Here is a 19,580-nt window from a genome sequence, read left to right on the forward strand (position 1 = left end):
GTAAGTTTACTGTATGCTTCCAGCTGTAGTAGTAGTTCAGATTGGGTCACTTCAGTGTTGCTAAACTGAACTGTCACTTGACATGGCTTCATCTCAGACTTCAATTCTTCCTCAGAGCACTCTTCCATTGTTGACTCTGGTTGTGTTGGTGACGTTAGGAAAGGTGGACCTGACCACCACAACTCATTTCCTTTCAGCTTGGCTGCTGTCTGTTCTCTTGTAATAAGGTCTGCTGGGTTGAGCTTACCACAACAATGTGACCACAATTCTGGTGCTGTCAGTGACTGTATTTCTGTGACTCTGTTCGCAACAAACTGCTTCCATCTTTGTGCTGAACCACGAATCCACTGAATAACTATCATGGAATCTGACCACAAACAAAGCTGGGATGGCATCATGTTCAGAATCTTTAACAAGTTGCTCCCTATTCTAGCTCCAACTAAAGCTCCCATCAACTCAAAACATGGTAGAGTTAGTGTCTGCATGGGAGCCACTCTTGATTTAGATGCAACAAAACTGGTGACAGCTCTTCTATCCTTAGTTTGTCCTTAGAGGTATGCAACTGCTCCATATGCCCTTTCACTGGCATCACTGAAGACATGAAGAAGTGGGGATTGCTCATTCTGCCAGTCACTTATTCTGTACCACCTCGGAATGGTGATCTGATGCAGCTGTGGGAGCTCCATGCACCATTGTTGTCATTCGTGACTAAGGTCTTCTGGCAGCTCCTTGTTCCATCCTAAGCCCCTTTACCACATGTTTTGGAAAGGGCACTTAACTCGTGTAGTGAATGGTGCCAGGAAACCCAATGGGATTGAATATTCTAGCTGATGATTTCAGGACGCTTCTTTTCGTGTTACCCTGCTCCTTTAAGATGCTCATCAGGTGTCTAAGGTCAAAGACACAGTTATCACTCTTTGGCCTCCACACCAACCCAAGCACCTTTAGCACACAACCATGTGCTTCAGGTTTTGGCATACATTCAAAGCTGCCATTCAGCCACTTAACCTTCACCTCTGCAGAATTCGTTGTCCACTTACACAAGTTCATGGTGGCTGTGGACAAGCTCTCCTTTGCTCCTGATGTCCACATATAAGCCTCTTCGGTATCCTCTGTGCTGGCAATCAGATCATCTACATAAAGGCAGGTTTCTAGAATGTTAATGGCATGTGGACGGATGTTTCTGTACCCTTGTAGATGATGCCAGATTGTGGCTGCCAGCAGAAATGGGCTTGATGAAACCTCATACATGACACGGGTCATCCTCATCTTGCGTGGCCTTGTGTTCTCAGCGTCAGGTGGTCCTGTAATCCATAAGAATCTTAAGGCATCTCTGTCTTTCTTTGCAATGGATATCTGTAGGAAAGCCCTTGCAATGTCTGCTGTGAATGCAGCTGGATGCAGTCTAAATTTCACTAAAATGCTTAAAAGGTGGGGGGCGCAGTTGCGCAGTGGGTTGGACCGGGTCCTGCTCTCCGGTGGGTCTGGGGTTCGAGTCCTGTTTGGGGTGCCTTGCGATGCACTGGTGTCCCGTCCCGGGTGTGTCTCCTCCCCCTCCGGCCTTATGCCCTGTGTTGCCGGGTAGGCTCCGGTTCCCCGCGACCCCGTATGGGACAAGCGGTTCAGAAAATGTGTGTGTGTGTGTGTGTGTGTGTGTGTGTGTGTGTGTGTGTGTGTGTGTGTGTGTGTGCTTAAAAGGTCTGGACTTTTCAACACCATCATCCCACACCTCCTCCTGTCCAAATTAACCCAACTCTCTCTTCCCACCTCCATCTGTCAGTGGATCACCAATTTCCTGACAGACAGGCAGCAGCTAGTGAGGCTGGGAAAATGTTCATCCAATACTCGCATGATCAGTACTGGTGACCCCCAGGGATGTGTGCTCTCCCCACTGCTCTTCTCCCTGTACACCAACGACTGCACCGCTAAAGACCCCTCTGTCAAACTCCTGAAGTTTGCAGACGACACCACACTCATCGTCCTCATCCGGGACGGTGACGAGTCTGCTTACAGACAGGAGGTCCAAGAGCTGGCTGTCTGGTGCAGTCATAACAACCTGGAGCTGAACACGCTCAAAACAGTGGAGATGATTGTAGACTTTAAGAGAAACACCTCAGCATTATCCCCACTCGCCATCATGAACAGCACTGTGGCAACAGTGGAGTCATTCAGGTTCTTGGGCACTATCATCTCACAGGACCTGAAGTGGGAGTTCCACATAGATTCCATTGTGAAGAAGGCCCAGCAGAGGTTGTATTTCCTTCGCCAGCTGAGGAAGTTCAACCTGCCACAGGAGCTACTGATGCAATTCTACTCTGCAGCCATTGAGTCTGTCCTCTGCACCTCTATAACTGTCTGGTTCGGCTCAGCTACGAAATCAGACATCAGAAGACTACAGCAGATAGTTCGGACTGCTGGAAGAATCATCGGCACATCCCCCAGCTCTCCAAGAACTGCACTCGTCCAGAGTCAGTAAAAGGGCTAGCAAAATCATTCTAGACCCCTCACATCCAGGCCACTTCCTCTTCGAACCCTTGCCATCTGGCCGGCGCTACAGAGCACCGAGCACCAGGACAGCCAGGCACAAGAAAAGTTTCTTTCCTCAGGCCATCTACCTCATGAACAGCTAAATCCCCCCTAGAGAGTAAACCAGTGCAATGCACAACGCTATTTATATTTATAATATATCTATTTATCACATCATATCTCTTACTCACACTCCCTTGCATTTGTATAGAACATACCTGTACATACATACAATGTCTAGTGACTATTTTTGTATATTGGGTACTTTATATTCTTTATATATTTTTCATCCTTCATTCACATATTCTATCTTCTCATCTGTCTTGTCACTGTCATTCTGTCTGTGCTGTGGAAGTCTCTGTCACCAAGTCAAATTCCTTGTATGTGTGAACATACTTGGCAATAAATCTCATTCTGATTCTGATTCTGATTAAGGTTTGGACCAGTCAGTAAACAATTGTTCAGAGATGGACTGCCACGCTCATGAGAGGAGGCATCAAAGACCACTCTCAGTTTAGTTGTCATTTTGTCTTCTCTGATAACAGCATGATGGGGCAAGTAATACGTCACCTTGTCCTCCGTCGCGTGTGAACAGTTGTCTTCTGGGACATCTTCACACACCCCCTGCTGTAGATAATCCTCAATGACATCATTGTATCCCTTGAACAACGCTATATCTGTTTCCAGTTTCCTTTGCAGTCCGTCGTGTCTTTTCTGGGCAATTTTAAAATTGTCTGGGAGGTGTGGGGCATATTTGACTGACCCCTCAAAGCTCCGTCTAGCCTCGCTGTCATCTACGCTGTCCCCATCTCCGTGTTACACCCAGGGAGTCCAGTTCCCAGAACATGCACAGCTGCTCTGAGACTTCATTCACTTATTCCAGTGTTCATACAAGCAACTTTGCCCATGTTTGAAGCAGAGACTGGTCCCTGTACTGCCCAGCCAAATATTGTTTCTGCAGCTACTAGGGCTTCTGATATTCGCTCTACTTTTCCTGAAAATATCCTCCAGTAGTAATCAGCTCCAGTCAGCACGGATATTTCTGGCTCCTCATCACTATCAACTGAGACATCTGCTAGTGGTAGGCCCATCTTCTCTTGTTGGTGTCAAATATGTTCACCAGGCACCTTCATAACTGTAGTGCACACTTGCGGTGTCTCAGCGGCTTCAATCTCTATTTTCTGTTCCTTATTCCAGACATTCTCCAGCACTAATTTTACAACATTTCTCACAGCCGTTACCAGGTTCTCAGAGCCAAAGGTACACAACTTTAGAGTCTCCCTCCTTTGAACTGGCAGACCCAAAATCTTTACCTGCTTCTTGTGGATGAAACTGGCTCCCACCATGCATTAAACAGCGCATCGCCTTCTGTTGGCCGGGTCCTTCAGTCCGCGCTTTCACTGTTTGCAACAGAACAGTGTTCTGACCCTTCGTGTGTGTTATTGCAGTGCGGGGCATAACGGATGAAATGAGTGCATCTGTAGAACCTTCAGTGTCATTGGGGGCTTCTGCTTATTCGGTCTTGTCACACAATGCAGCGTGGTGTCTTCTGCCGCAAGCTGTGCATGACACACCCTTTGTCTTACAAACTCTTGCGATGTGTCGTGGTCGTAGGCAAACAAAAAGCCTCCCCATTTTCTTCAGTTTCTCCTTTCAAGTGCTCACTGTGTCGTCTGTGCACAATTCCGATTTGTGACTTGTGCTATCACAGAATATACAAGTAAGAGGTGCATTCGAACTGCCTGTATGGAGAGCTGCGGCTGTAGGCGTGCTTGCCCATCTGACCTTTGTCTCCCTCTGTGCATCTGCTTTACAGTGTTGCTTGTGAGAAGCCTGTGCATCCTTGGTTATGGTTCCTGTGTTAGTCAAGTGCATTGCATGCTCTCTACTGTCAACCTCCCGTTGCAGGAAAGTTACAAGCTCAGGAACCTTCCATTCATGACCTGGACTCATTTTACAGGTGTACTCAAGGGCAAGATCGTCTGGTATCATCTGTACTAGTATGAGGCACAATAATCCTCCACAACAACTCTCTCAAACGGTCACAATTCACGTTGTCTTTACGTTTCTTCTTCTAGAGACCTCAGCAGTTTCGTTGCGGATGCCCGTAAAACTCAACATTTATGTTTCAGTCTCTGTAATCAGTCCGACATCTGTTTGCCTGTTACTTCGCTAGCTGCAACCAGCTATCCGTTTTAGTTTGTCTCTTCCCAGGTTTTGGCACCAAAAAATTGTTGTCACTAACCCCGTTGCAGCTTCTTGAGTTCACTAATGACGAGACCGACTTCTGGGTTTTCTAATAACAACGTTACATTTAATTAGGCCAAAGAAGACACCTACAAGAATTGGGACAAAGTCTTGTATAAACAGGCCAAAAACACACTGAAAAAGGAGATCAGAGTGGCTAAGAGTAACTACTCTGAAAAGCTGAAAAAACTGTTCTCAATCAACGACCCTGCATCAGTGTGGAAAGGCCTGAAAGACATCACCAATTACAAGACACCATCCCCCAGCACCGTGTCAACTCAACAACTGGCCGACGATTTGAATGAGTTTTATTGCAGGTTTGAGAAGCCCTGTTTCACACCCCACACCCATTCTGACTTTCTCTCCATGCATCAATTAACACCTCCAGCAACCCCACTCTTCCCCCCTCCTACACTTTGGGTCTGTGAAGAGGAGGTGCGTCAGGTCTTCTGGAAACAGAAAACAAAGAAAGCACCAGGCCCAGACAGTGTTTCACCAGCCTGTCTAAAAACCTGTGCTGACCAGCTGGTCCCTATCTTCACATAGATCTTCAACAGATCACTGGAGCTGTGCAAAGTACCTTCCTGCTTCAAACGCTCCACCATCATCCCCATTCCAAAGAAACCCAAAATCACAGGACTTAATGACTACAGACCTGTTGCCTTAACGTCTGTGGAACTGAGATTTGTAGACTTTTTATGGATTTCCAGTCCAACTGTAACTTTCTCAACCAGTCACGTCCCCAAAGTGCTGGTCCTGCCGTTGGAACTATATACAGAATCAGAATCAGAATCAGAATCAGAATCAGAACGAGCTTTATTGCCAAGTATGTTCGCACATACAAGGAATTTGTCTTGGTGACAGGAACTACCACAGCACAGACAGAATGACAGTGACAAGACACAGATGAGAAGATAGAGTATGTGAGCAAGGGATAAAAAATATTTAAAAAATATAAAGTACCCAATATACAAAAATAGTACAAAAATAGTCGCTAGATACAAATGCAAGGGAGTGTAAGAGAAATGTGATAAATAGTTATAAATATAAATAGCATTATGTATTGCACAGTTTACTCTCTAGGGGAGAGATTTAGGTGTTCATGAGGTAGATGGCCTGAGGAAAGAAACTTTTCTTATGCCTGGCTGTCCTGGTGCACAGTGCTCTGTAGCGCCGGCCAGATGGCAAGGGTTCGAAGAGGAAGTGGCCTGGATGTGAGGGGTCTAGAATGATTTTGCTCGCCCTTTTACTGACTCTGGACGAGTGCAGTTCTTGGAGAGCCGGGGGGGATGTGCCGATGATTCTTCCAGCAGTCCAAACTATCCGCTGCAGTCTTCTGATGTCTGACTTCGTAGCTGAGCCGAACCAGACAGTTATAGAGGTGCAGAGGACGGACTCAATGACTGCAGAGTAGAATTGCAGCAGTAGCTCCTGTGGCAGGTTGAACTTCCTCAGCTGACGAAGGAAGTACAACCTCTGCTGGGCCTTCTTCACAATGGAGTCTATGTGGGGCTCCCACTTCAGGTCCTGTGAGATGGTGGTGCCCAGGAACCTGAATGACTCCACTGTTGCCACAGTGCTGTTCATGATGGTGAGTGGGGATAATGCTGAGGTGTTTCTCCTGAAGTCTACGATCATCTCCACTGTTTTGAGCGTGTTCAGCTCCAGGTTGTTGTGACTGCACCAGACAGCCAGCTCTTGCACCTCCTGTCTATAGGCAGACTCGTCGCCATTCCGGATGAGGCCGATGAGTGTGGTGTCGTCTGCAAACTTCAGGAGTTTGACAGAGGGGTCCTTCGCGGTGCAGTCGTTGGTGTACAGGGAGAAGAGCAGTGGGGAGAGCACACATCCCTGGGGGGCTCCAGTACTGATTGTGCGAGTTTCGGATGAAAATTTTCCCAGCCTCACTATCTGCTGCCTGTCTGTCAGAAAGTTGGTGATCCACTGACAGATGGAGGTGGGCACGGAGAGTTGGGTTAATTTGGACAGGAGGAGGTGTGGGATGATGGTGTTGAAGGCTGAGCTGAAGTCCACGAACAGGATTCTCGCATAAGTCCCTGGTTTGTCCAGATGTTGCAGAATGTAGTGCAGTCCCATGTTGACTGCATCATCCACAGACCTGTTTGCTCGGTAAGCAAACTGCAGGGGGTCCAGCAAGGGTCCAGTGATGTCTTTCAGGTAGTCCAACACCAGTTTTTCAAGTGACTTCATGACCACAGATGTTAAGGCAACAGGTCTGTAGTCATTAAGTCCTGTGATTTTGGGTTTCTTTGGGATGGGGATGATGGTGGAGCGTTTGAAGCAGGAAGGAACTTCGCACATCTCCAGTGATCTGTTGAAGATCTTTGTGAAGATAGGGGCCAGCTGGTCAGCACAGGTTTTTAGGCAGGTCGGTGAGACACCGTCTGGGCCTGGTGCTTTCCTTGTCTTCTGTTTGATGAAGACCCGACGCACCTCCTCTTCACAGATCAAAGGTACAGGAGGGGGGGAGGTGGGGGTTACTTGAGTTGTTAAGTGATTGGTGGAGAGAGGGTCTGAATGGGTGTAGGGTGTGAGACAGGGTTTATCAAACCTGCAATAAAACTCATTCAAATCGTCGGCTAGTTGTTGAGTTGACACGGTGCCGGGGGGTGGTGTCTTGTAATTTGTGATGTCTTTCATGCCTTTCCACACCGACGCAGGATCGTTGGCTGAAAACTGTTTCTTCAGCTTTTCAGAGTAGTTTCTCTTAGCCAGATCTAGTTACAGATCTAGTTCGCGCTATTGATCATTGTACCTTACAGTCACTGGCATCACACCCAGAGGAACTATGGGCTCACCAGTATATGTTTTCAATTTAACAGGCGATGGCTTAAGTTTTGCTTTTGTGAAATGTCTTTCAAACTCAGTCTGTGACATGACAGATACGGCAGAGCCTGTGTCCAGCTCCATTAGGATTGACTTTCCATTCACTCGTGGTGTTAGCCAGATCGCTTGTTTCAAGTCACCTCTCAGACTGTAGATTTCCAGAGTTGCCAACCCTGTGTCGCTTTCTTCATCAGATTTTTGAGCAACAGCATGCACATCTCTACTTTTCTTTCTCTGAGCCTTGTACTGTTTGTTTTTCTCGTGGTGTGAAAAATCGGCGCGACAAGCTCTTTGTATGTGTCCAACTTTGTTGCATTTTCTGCACGTTTCAGTTTTAAATCTGCACTGGTTTGCTTTGTGCCTGCCCTTGCCACAACGGTAGCACAATTCTGCATTTTGCACTGTCCCTTTTAATTTACACACAGTGGTCACTTTGTTCACCGACATTTTTACTCCGGATCGCAACTCTACAGCGTCTCTGGCTGCTGTTTCCATGGCGACAGCAATTTCAACTGCACGTTTGAATGTGAGATCCGACTCCGTAAGCAATCTTTTCTGGATACTCTCTTGTAAAATACCACAGACTAGACGGTCTCTCAGCGCATCACTCAGTCCATCTCCAAACTGACAGTGTTCTGACAGCTTCTTTAATTCAGCCACATAAGCTGCGATAGACTCCCCTTCGTTTTGGTTACGTTTATGGAACCTAAAACGTTCCGCTATAAGCAGCGGTTTTGGCGCTAAATGATCCCGCAGTGTTTGCACAATATTATCAAAGCTGAGGTCTGCCGGCTTTGTGGGGGCAGTGTGTGAGGGTTCTCAGCAACGCATACGCTTTTCCACCCATCGCACTAACAGCACCGACACCCGCTTGTCGTCGGCAATGCCGTTGGCTTTGAAATACTGTTCGATTCGCTCAAAGTACATCGGCCAATCATCCGTAGCACTGTCAAACGCATCAATTTGTCTGATATATCCAGCCATCTTTCCTATATATTATTTCACTTACAGGTCTGTATTCACTCAGTATTGCGCTTCCCCCTCGGAGCCGTCGCACGTAGTCGTCTCGTTCGTCCCCCAGGAAAGAAAATGTCCATCCACAAAAAGAACTAGGAGAAACTTCAGGGCAATATCTGAAAAATCCTCGTCGCCAACTGTTGTTTACGGGTGCAATAACTACACTCAAACACAAATAAAGATAAGACGTGATGGATAATGTTTTCTTTTTCCTTTACTGAACCACGTGCAGCAACAACTCTTCTACCCTTTTTCTGTACATATTGCCGGCCAACAAAACTCTAACCCATGGTGCTATTAAGAGTGGCCTATTAACACTTAGCCCGGAGTTTTCACTATAATCAATACACAACAGGGAGCTCCACATAGATTCCATTGTGAAGAAGGCCCAGCAGAGGTTGTATTTCCTTTGCCAGCTGAGGAAGTTCAATCTGCCACAGAGGCTGCTGATGCAATTCTACTCTGCAGTCATACAGTCTGTCCTCTGCACTTCTATAACTGTCTGGTTTTGCTCAGCTACGAAATCAGACAACAGAAAACTACAGCAGATAGTCCGGACGGCTGGAGGAATCATCGGCACACCCCCCCACTCTCCAAGAATTGTACTCGTCCAGAGTGAGAAAAAGGGCTGGCAAAATCATCCCAGACCCTTCGCACCCAGGCCACTTCCTCTTTGAACTTTTGCCATCTGGCTGGCGCTACAGGGCACTGACCACCAGGACAGCCAGGCACAGGAAAAGTTTCTTTCCTCAGTCCATCTACCTCATGAACAGCTGAATGCCCCTTAGGGAGTAAACTGGTGCAATAAACAATGCTATTTATATTTATTTTTCACATCATATCTCTTATTTACTTTCCCATCCATCCATCCATCCATCCATCTTCCTCCGCTTATCCGGGACCGGACCGCAGAGCCCCCAGACTTCCCTCTCCCCGCAAACCTCCTCCAGCTCCTCTGGGGGAACCCCAAGGCGTTCCCAGGCCAGCTGGGAGACATAGTCTCTCCAACGTGTCCTGGGTCTGCCCCGAGGCCTCCTCCCAGTGGGACATGCCCGGAACACCTCCCCAGGGAGGCGTCCAGGAAGCATCCGGAACAGATGCCCGAGCCACCTCAACTGGCTCCTCTCAATGCGGAGGAGCAGCGGCTCTACTCCGAGCTCCTCCCGGGTGACTGAGCTCCTCACCATATCCCTAAGGGTGCGCCCAGCCACTCTGCGGAGGAAACTCATTTCTGCCGCTTGTATCCGCGATCTCATTCTTTTGGTCACGATCCAGAGTTCATGACCATAGGTGAGGGTAGGAACGTAGATCGACCGGTAAATTGAGAGCTTCGCCTTACGACTCAGCTCCTTCTTCACCACAACAGACCGGTACAATGACCGCATTACTGCGGACACCGCACTGATCCGTCTGTCAACCTGCCGCTCCATTTTTCCCTCACTCGTGAACAAAACCCTGAGATGCTTAAACTCCTCCACTTGAAGGAGCAACTCCCCCCTAACCCGGGGGGGGGGGGGGGCAATCCACCTTTTTCCGACTGAGGACCATGGTCTCGGATTTGGAGGTGCTGATTCTCATCCCGGCCACTTCGCACTCGGCTGCAAACCTCTCCAGTGCACGCTGTAAGTCTTGATTTGATGAAGCCAACAGGACCACATCGTCCGCAAAAAGCAGAGACGAGATCCTGCAAACACCAAAACAGACATCCTCCGTTCCCTGGCTGCGCCTAGAAATTCTGTCCATAAAGATAATGAACAGAATCGGTGACAAAGGGCAGCCCTGGCGGAGTCCAACATGCACCGGGAACAGGTCTGACTTACTGCCAGCAATGCGAACCAAGCTCCTGCTCCAGTCATACAGGGAACGAACAGCCCGTCGCAACGAGCTCTGAACCCATAATCCCAAAGTACCCCCCACAGGATGCCACGAGGGACACGGTCGAATGCCTTCTCCAGGTCCACAAAACACATATGGACTGGTTGGGCAAACTCCCACGAACCCTCCAACACCCTAGTGAGGGTATAGAGCTGGTTCAGTGTTCCACGGCCAGGGCGAAAACCGCATTGCTCCTCCTGTATCCGAGGTTCGACTATCGGTCGGATTCTCCTCTCCAGTACCCTGGCATAGACTTTCCCAGGGAGGCTAATGAGTGTGATCCCCCTATAGTTGGAACACAATCTCCTGTCCCCCTTCTTAAAAAGAGGGACCACCACCCCGGTCTGCCAGTCCAGAGGCACCGTTCCCGAGCTCCACGCGATGCTGCAGAGGCGTGACAGCCCCACAACATCCAGAGACTTGAGAAACTCGGGGCGGATCTCATCCACCCCCGGAGCCTTGCCACCGAGGAGTTTTTTGACTACCTCAGTAACTTCAGCCAGGGTAATTGACGAGTCCCCCCCGAGTCCCCAGCCTCAGCTTCCTCTACGGAAGGCGTGTCGGAGGGATTGAGGAGATCCTCAAAGTACTCCTTCCACCGCCCGAGGACAACCTCAGTTGAGGTCAGCAACGCACCACTTCCACTGTAAACAGTGTTGGCGGAACACTGCTTCCCCCCTCTGAGTCGCCGGACGGTTTGCCAGAATCTCTTTGAGGCCGACCGAAAGTCTTCCTCCATGGCCTCACTGAACTCCTCCCAGGCCCGAGTTTTTGCCGCGGCGACTGCCAGAGCCACGCTCCGTCTAGCCCGCCGATACCCGTCAGCTGCTTCAGGAGTCCCATGAGCCAGCCAGGCCCGATAGAACTCCTTCTTCAGCTTGACGGCATCCCTTACCTCCGGTGTCCACCACCGTGTTCGGGGATTGCCGCCGCGACAGGCACCGGAGACTTTATGGCCGCAGCTCCGAACCACCGCCCCGACAATGGCAGTGTGGAACATAGTCCATTCGGACTCAATGTCCCCAGTTTCCCTCGGGACCTGGTTGAAGCTCTGTCGGAGGTGGGAGTTGAAGACCTCTCTGACAGGGGCCTCTGCCAAACGTTCCCAACAGACCCTCACTATGCGTTTGGGCAAAACTCTCAAGGATTCGTTCTTGGTGTAAAACACCACACATAGCTTGGCTGCCTACCTTTCTTCAGTGAGTTTCTTTGAGTTTTCTGAAATCTGCCCTTTCCTCTGGCGTTCCTTATAACCTAGTATAGTCTTGCTGGTCTCTATGTATCTATTGAGGACATTATCACAGTGGGTGTTGATGTTGTCTGCTTGTGTATCTTCCGGAAGATGGAACCCGTTTGATAGCTCTATTGCAAACTGTACTTTCACCTGTGAATCTTTTGGCCTGTCCGAGTCAGAGTGTTGCTTGCTTTTTTCCTTCTTGGTTCTTTTCAGTTTTAATCTGAAGTTTACACAGCACAAGGTGGTGGTCTCTGTTAGCATCTGCTCCCCTCAGCACCTTAATGTCTCTCATAGACTTCCTCCACTTCTGGTTGATAGTATTCTGGTCTGTTTGGTTTCTTGTTCTTATATCTGGTGATATCCATGTCAGTTTGTGTATAGCTGGAAGATTGTTCCACCTATCACTAGCCCCTTTTCAAGACACAGGTCTACAAAATGTTGTCCATTGTCATTTCTCTCTCTAACCCCTTCTCAGCCCATGCTAGCTTTGTACTCCTTGTTGTTAAGACCAGTCTTTGCATTAAAATCTCCCATCACAGTCAAGACGTTGTTTTGTGGGGTCTTGACTATCTGTTCTTGAAGGCTGGTATAGAATGAGTCTTTCTCCGTTTTGGTGTCTTGTTCTGTTGGCACATAGCATTGAATGTTGGTGGTCTTTAGATATTTGAAGAAAAATCTTGCTCTGATGATCCTAGAGTTGACTGGCTCCCAGCTCAAGAAGCACTTCTTTGCCTGCTTGTCTATGATGATGCTGGAGTGTCAGAGTACCTGAGTGTATCCACCTCATTTCTCTGATTCCAAGAATGTTAATGTTCTATCTTGTCATTTCTTGCAGTATTTGTGCTGTTCTTCCTGTCTCGTACATAATTTGAACATTCCACGCTGCTACTCTTACTTGCTATTTAGGTGTAGTTAGAGACAGCATCAGAACAGGGACTTCTTTCCAGCTTACATCCCTGCTCGTCATATTCGGCATTTCTGTCCTAGTCCCTGGCTGGTCACCTAAGATTTGATGATTTTTTTTGAAGATTTCGTTGGTCTTTCCATAGCGGTAGTTTTTAACGTAGCAGGTTGCTAGCCCAGTGATCCTCCTCCTTTTTCATCCTGGACTTGGAACCAGACAGTGGTGGAGGTGGTAATGTTACAGCTTTAGGTTAGTTTAGAGCTGGGACAAAACTGGTACCTATACTAGTACTACACTGTTCCATCTGTACTGTCATTGCTGCAAGCATGAAAAGTAATGTTTGCTGAAGCCTTAGAAGTCTGTCCTGAGATAAATTATTTTTTTTTTGTATTTTCAGGAAAAGAAAATCATGGACTCACCCAACAATTTGAGCTATAACTACGAAGATTACAATGATTCTGCAATGACTGAGATGTATTCCACTAAAACAGCACTGAGGATTTCTCTGAAGTACATCTATGTAACAGTGTACTCTGCAGTCATGCTGGTTGGTGTGCCTTTGAACCTCCTGGTGATTGTCACCATATTATGCAAATTAGACAGGAGGGGTGGAGCTATGTGGTTCCTGGGCCTGGCCATCACCGATCTCATTTTCTGTGGCTTTCTCCCATTCCCCATCGTCTCTGCCTGGAACGACTTCAACTGGGGGTTTGGCACAATTCTGTGCAAGATGAGCTCCTATGTGGTGTTCATGACCATGTTCAACACGGCTCTGATGCTCACCTTCATGAACATGAACCATGTCCTCTCCAAACTGCTTCCGTGTATGAGCTGCTCTCAAAACCTGTGCAGCACTATGCTGCTACTTTCCTGGCTCCTGGCTGCTCTCCTCTCCATTCCCAGCCTGCTGTTCAGGGCCGTTGAGTTCACGGTCAACGGTCAAGTGTGCACAGATAACTACGAGAACCAATATCCTAGCAAAATAACAAGTGAGGGTCTGATGAGGAATAAAGCTGTCATGTATATGCGTTTAATTTTTGGATTACTCCTCCCTTTAGCCTTCATTACTATCTGCTGTTGTTTGGGGATCTTGAAGAGAACCAAGAAAGAGGAGATGCAGTACATTCGAATTTCAACTGCTGTGACTGTTGCTTATTTTGTGTGCTGGGTGCCATATCACGCAGTGTCAGCCCTGCAGTTGAAGTCAATATCCTCACCTGACTCCCACACCCATGTGTTACAGATGCTGTTACCTGCCACCAATGTGGTGGCAGCCATGAACAGCTGTATCAAACCCATCATGTACCGCTTCATGGACAGAAGTTTTGGTCTCCAGTGGATGGATAACTACAGTCTCATTGGCAAAGCAGAAAAAAAAGACAGTTTGGAGGCAGCAGAGATGAATGAAGGGGCGGAGTAGTAAAAGAGTAAAACAATCGTTAAAAGCGCAGGCCTGACGTATCATGTTTTTCAGTTGGGCATTTGCACTGCACAGATGGTTTTCCCCACTACCAAGTACTAAAAACAAAAGCTTACTTTCTATCTGTTTATTGTCTTTATTTATCCAATGCTTTGTAAATATGTGCAGTGTAAAATTTTATTTCTGTTTTATTTTTCTCATTTGTCCTTTAAGAAAAAAACAAAAATATTGTTGTCACGTCCACGCCTACACCTGACACCAGTCTAGGACCTTGACTGACCACTCTCCTTTAAAAGACCCTCTTCAGCTCCCGTACACTCGAGGAATCTCATAAGACAAATGCCTTCCTTCGCGGTTTCCTGTTTCCGATCCTTCACTTCATCCTCTGACCACGGATCCTTGCTCTAACTCTGAGCGCCGATCGACCGACCCTTCGCCTGGCCCCGACAACGAGAACTTGCCTGATCGCTTGAGTCCAGACGAATGATTCTGCACTTAGGTCCAGCCGTCCCGGCTTCCTCGGTTCCTCCTGACAGAAGATTCCGCCAAACACATGGACCCAGCAGCGTTTGAACGTCTGCGAAATACCCTGGACGCGCTCCAGCGCACGTTACACTAAGAAGCAAAACCAAAGCCCGAAAAGACGCAAACCTCCCTGCCATACCCCGGATTGCCACCAGAGGTCGCCCACGCTCCACCGGTGGATCCTTCGACTGCCTAACAAGCCGAAGACTGGTGGTTAGATCAATACATACAGCGGGTGATCGCCCTGGACAATGTGTTCCGTAAGTATTCGCTACAGCTTCCGCTGGCCACCAGAGAGGCCCCAGCATCCTTGCGTGTCGGACGAGGACGTCTGACTGCCATGGTAAGGCAGCGACGCTTCCGAAAGGGTCTTTGCCTTTACTGTGGAAAAGCTGGGCATTACTTAGCTGCCTGCCCGGAGAGGCCTGTCACAGGAGGACCCCGAGCTAGACAGTCCAAGGTGAGTAACCCCCGCCAGGCAGTCCCTCAACTCACTGTTCCCATAGTCCTAACATGGGGTAGAGAGTTGTGCAGGTTGGTTACACATGCATTTATAGATTCAGGAGCAGCTAGCAGTTTCATGGATGCCGCTTTTGCAGAGGCACACGACATTCCCATGCGCTGCTGTGCAGTCATGTTACGAGTAAAAGTGTTTGATGGGCAACTGCTAGGGTCAGGGGTCGAGGGTACCCAAATAGTGGAGATTGCCCTCCAGACAGGGGCATGTCATAGGGAGACCATATCCTTTTTTCTTATTAGAGCCAATCACTCCCCGGTGATTTTGGGCTACACCTGGCTGACCGCGCACAATCCGGTATTCTCGTGGAGTTCCAGGAAACTGGTATCATGGAGAGTGCTCCTCCTCTTGCCTTACCTTGCCCTGTAGAGCCACGTTGATTGAAAGCCCTGACTCCACGCAGCCTCTGACGGTGCCAGAGGAATATGCAGACCTCGCTGAGGTCTGTAGTAAATCGCGTGCATCTGCCCTACCTTCGCACCGCCCATGGGACTGTGCCATCGATCTCCTGTCCGGAACCACTCCTCCAAGGGGCCGAGTTTATTCACTGTTCCTACCCGAACAGAAGGCCATGGAGGAATATGTGACCGAGGCCCTATCCTTAGGTATTATTAGGCCGTCCACCCCAAGCGGACCTACACCGCCGCACCTTGTTTTTTCAGCCTGGGCAACGGGTATGGCTATCCACCAGAGACATCCGCCTGAAATTACCCTCCAAGAAGCTCAGCCTCCTGCTTATAGGCCCATACAAGATCCTTTGTCAGATCACCTCTGTCACCTACCGGTTACAGTTGCCTCCTCACTTGCGCATCAACCCTACATTTCATGTCTCACTTTTCAAGCCCTACAGTACCTCCTTGCTCCAAGCCACCCAGGGTGAGCCGACACCCCCTCCAGTGGACGTGGATGGGGAAGCGGCCTACACCGTTCGCGCCCTCCTGGACTCCAAGCGCTGGCGTGGGGGGCTGTACTACCTTGTGGACTGGGAGGGGTATGGTCCTGAGGAACTCAGCTGGGTACCGGCTCGCAACGTCCTCGATCCGTCCTTCATTGCTGATTTCCATCAGGACCATCCTGATAAGCCGGCACCCCGTTCCAGAGGCCACCCGCCTTCCAGGCATCACAGGGCGGCTGGAGCCGCTCGCAGGGAGGGGGGTACTGTAACGTCCACACCTGCACCTGACACCAATCAAGCACCTGACTGACCACTCTCCTTTAAAAGACCCTCCTCAGCTCCGATACGCTCGCGGAATCTCATTTGAGACAAATGCCTTCCATTCCGATGTCCTGCTCTCCCACAACCCTTGTTTCCTGTCTCCGTTTTCTGGTTATTGACCCTTCGCTTCGTCCCCTTACCATGTCCATGGATCCTCGCTCTAACTCTGACCGCCGATCGATCCACTCTTTGCCTGTCCCTGACAATGACAACTTTCTTGATCCCCTGAGTCCAGATGAACGATCCTGCACTGGGGTCCAGTTGTCCCGGCTTCCTTGGTTCCACGTAACAATTGTCAGAAGATGATTAGAAATACCATGTTTAGAAAAACATGCCTTTTATGTATTCTGTAAACAGGCCTTTGCCTTTTGTGTATTGTGTACTGTTTAAATTTCAATATTACATGGTAGCCTAGTTGTTACAGTTGTCAAATCTGTGTTCTTATGGTGTGTCAACTGTTCAGAAAAAATTATCAATTTCAGAAACCAACATAAAAATGTACTTTACCTGTTGTTCCAAAGTCTCATTTAAGAGACACTGTAAGTTCTTGTGCTTCAGTGTGATTGAATGAGGACTGAAAAGTTATGACTTCTATGAATGATTGTTACACACATGGTCACCAAAAGGTGGGTCTTTGGACTCTTCATGTGTAATTTCACCTCTTTTCAATAGTTATAACTGTTCACGCAACTATGGTTATGTGTTGTTTTGTGTGTGCTTCCCCATTCATTTTGTAATAATTTTCTTGTGCTATCCTCATAAAGCATGTCATATTTTGCATTTATTAGGTTTATGCTATTTGTAGCATTACCTTTTTATTTGTCAAAAGCTCTGTATCAAAGTACAACACAATGTACATGTAACTTCAGTATTTATGCTTTGCAAGTTACAAGTAACAGAAAATAAACAACCAGAAACAAAATGAACAAAAATGGTTTAACCTTCAGCGAGAGTTATGTTACTTTATTAAGCAGTTACTTTTCTCCAAAGTGAGTTCCAATGAATGCTATGTAGTGCTATCAGCCCACACACCTTATTCACCAAGGTGACTTACACTACTTACAATGAATGGGTCACTCATTCACACATCAGTCAGACACACTGTCTATCACTCACACACTATGGGTGACTTACAGTCACCAGTTCATCTGAGCAACATGTTTTTGGACTGTGGGAGGAAATCCACACAGATCCGGGAAGAACGTGGAAACCGCACAGAGGGAGTGCAGATCAAACCCATGTCCTCTTGCACCACCCAGGTGCTGTGAGACAGCAGCGCTACTCACTGTACCACGGCACATGCCACCTGGGGTGTAAGAAAATGTACACACTGAAAGTGTAAAGAAAGTGTAAGAAGGTTCCGTGAACTATGAAGTGACAAAGCTTCCGTTTTATTCAAAGTCATATGGCAGGTAATGTACTGTAACAACCCGCGTTGCTGTTCTGAGTGAGAGATGTGTTTTATTGTAATTGCTTAGTGTTCATTGACGTACAGGGAATATAAGGGGGTTTTTGCGTCTGCCAAGGGGAGAAAGAGGAGAGAGCCTTGGGGCGCTAAACAGGCTGGGGAGGCTGGCTAGACGCGCAGGTCCTGGAGGAAACGGGGTCCTCAGACGGAGAGCATTATTTCCCTGTGCGTCGGTGTTCAAATCAAATGTTCGAAATGAACGCTGCCTCTGTGTCCTTCTTCACCCCATCCGAACCCACAGCGCTGTGCGCCACAGTACATAGTCCAGACACATTTGTAGTGTAATGGTTTTATTTAACCTAATTGTTTTGCTGCATATTGTACCTTTCAGCTTCCCAATAAAGTATTTCAGTTTTCCATTTTTTATATTACTTTTCAAATGCAATATCATAAGGTTCATTTAATTACTGGGGATGTTATATATTGCAGGTATTGGAACATGTGTGTATTTATACAATTTGAAAGGAATCATTTTCTTCAAGGATAGGTGAAGGGAATACTATCATATCACATAGCCTAATGTACCTTTACATGAAGTAAATTAACATGGGATTTCTCCATCTTCAAGGGTTTAAGAAGTAAAACTCTTTAAATTGCTACATTCACATACAATTACAGGCAGTCCCCAGATTACGGAGACTGTGTGTGTGAGTGCATGCAAAACTTTAAAGAAAGTTTAATGTTCGCTTTTTCATTCTTCATTGGTGTTTTACCTTTCGTTTTATTATTTAATATTTTTAGTTTCAATCATGATCGTCTCCTTGTTCTTGGATGCATCATCATCACTTGCATCACATTTATGCTTTGATGCCATGATTAGGAGGGTTAAAAACAAAAAATTTAAAGCCAAATACAGTAACACATGAGACACTGCTAACAGGAAAAGAAGGAAGTCTGTCCTCCCTTGGGCTCATTTGCCCACAAGCCGACAAACTGCTGTAGATGCACAATGTTTTGCACAATGTTTTGATGCGCTTCGCAAAGTAGGACCTGTTTGTTTGACCATTGTATATAGAGTAACTTGAATTTTTAATATAATAGCCTTAATTATGAAGTTTTCATTTGATTGTTAAAGTGTGACAAAAAAAAATCAACTTCTGGTCAGTAAGGGGGTGGTTCACAAGTACAGGTTGTACGTAAGCCAAACTTTCGTAACTTGGGGACTACCTGTAATTCAAATTTTTAATATAAGAGGCTTTACATTTAGACAAACTAACTGAAACTGCTTGTCCCAAGTGGGGTCATGACGAGCCAGAGCCACAGGACACAAGACTGGAGAGGGAGGGGACACACCCAGGATGGGACACCAGTCCGTCACAAGACACCCCAAGCAGGACTCGAACCCCAGACCCAGGTTTCTGGCCCAGGCCAAACCCACTGCGCCACCATGCCCCCTGCTTTACATTTACATTTACATTTATTAATTTAGCAAATGTTTTTCTCCAAACAAGGGGGCGCGGTGGCGCAGTGGGCTGGACTGGGTCCTGCTCTCCGATGGGTCTGGGGTTCGAGTCCCGCTTGGGTGCCCTGCGACGGACTGGTGTCCCGTCCTGGGTGTGTCCCCTCCCCCTCCGGCCTTACACCCTGTGTTGCCGGGTAGGCTCCGGTTCCCCGTGACCCCGTATGGGACAAGCGGTTCAGAAAATGTGTGTGTGTGTGTGTGTGTGTGTTTTTCTCCAAAGTGACATACATCTCATAGAAAATACAATTTGTGCATTATATTAGGAGAAAAAGAGGCATAGTTGCAGATGTGTGATTCATGAGTACAGCTAGTTTCTTTC

The 19,580-nt window shown here is 47.6% G+C and overlaps 1 protein-coding gene across 4 annotated transcripts in view; it reads left to right on the top strand.

Annotated features, from left to right (window-relative positions):
* The window catches only part of LOC108932501 (chemokine-like receptor 1), a 33,387-nt gene extending 17,035 nt beyond the window's left edge, over positions 1 to 16,352 (top strand). The window contains exons 2-3 of one of the 4 annotated variants that reach the window (XR_001966001.1): positions 13,051 to 15,058; positions 15,358 to 16,352. Coding sequence is in view for 1 of the 4 variants with exons in the window: in XM_018748940.1 (XP_018604456.1) it covers positions 13,063 to 14,073 (1,011 nt within the window). In the remaining 3 variants the exon portion in view is untranslated. Of the gene's footprint in view, positions 1 to 13,050 lie in introns of all 4 variants that reach the window. The other 3 variants (XR_001966002.1, XR_001966003.1, XM_018748940.1) reach the window with 3 other exon arrangements.
* The last annotated feature ends 3,228 nt before the right edge of the window (positions 16,353 to 19,580 follow it).

Source organism: Scleropages formosus, chromosome 19, assembly GCF_900964775.1.
Source record: "Scleropages formosus chromosome 19, fSclFor1.1, whole genome shotgun sequence".
NCBI lineage: Eukaryota > Metazoa > Chordata > Actinopteri > Osteoglossiformes > Osteoglossidae > Scleropages > Scleropages formosus.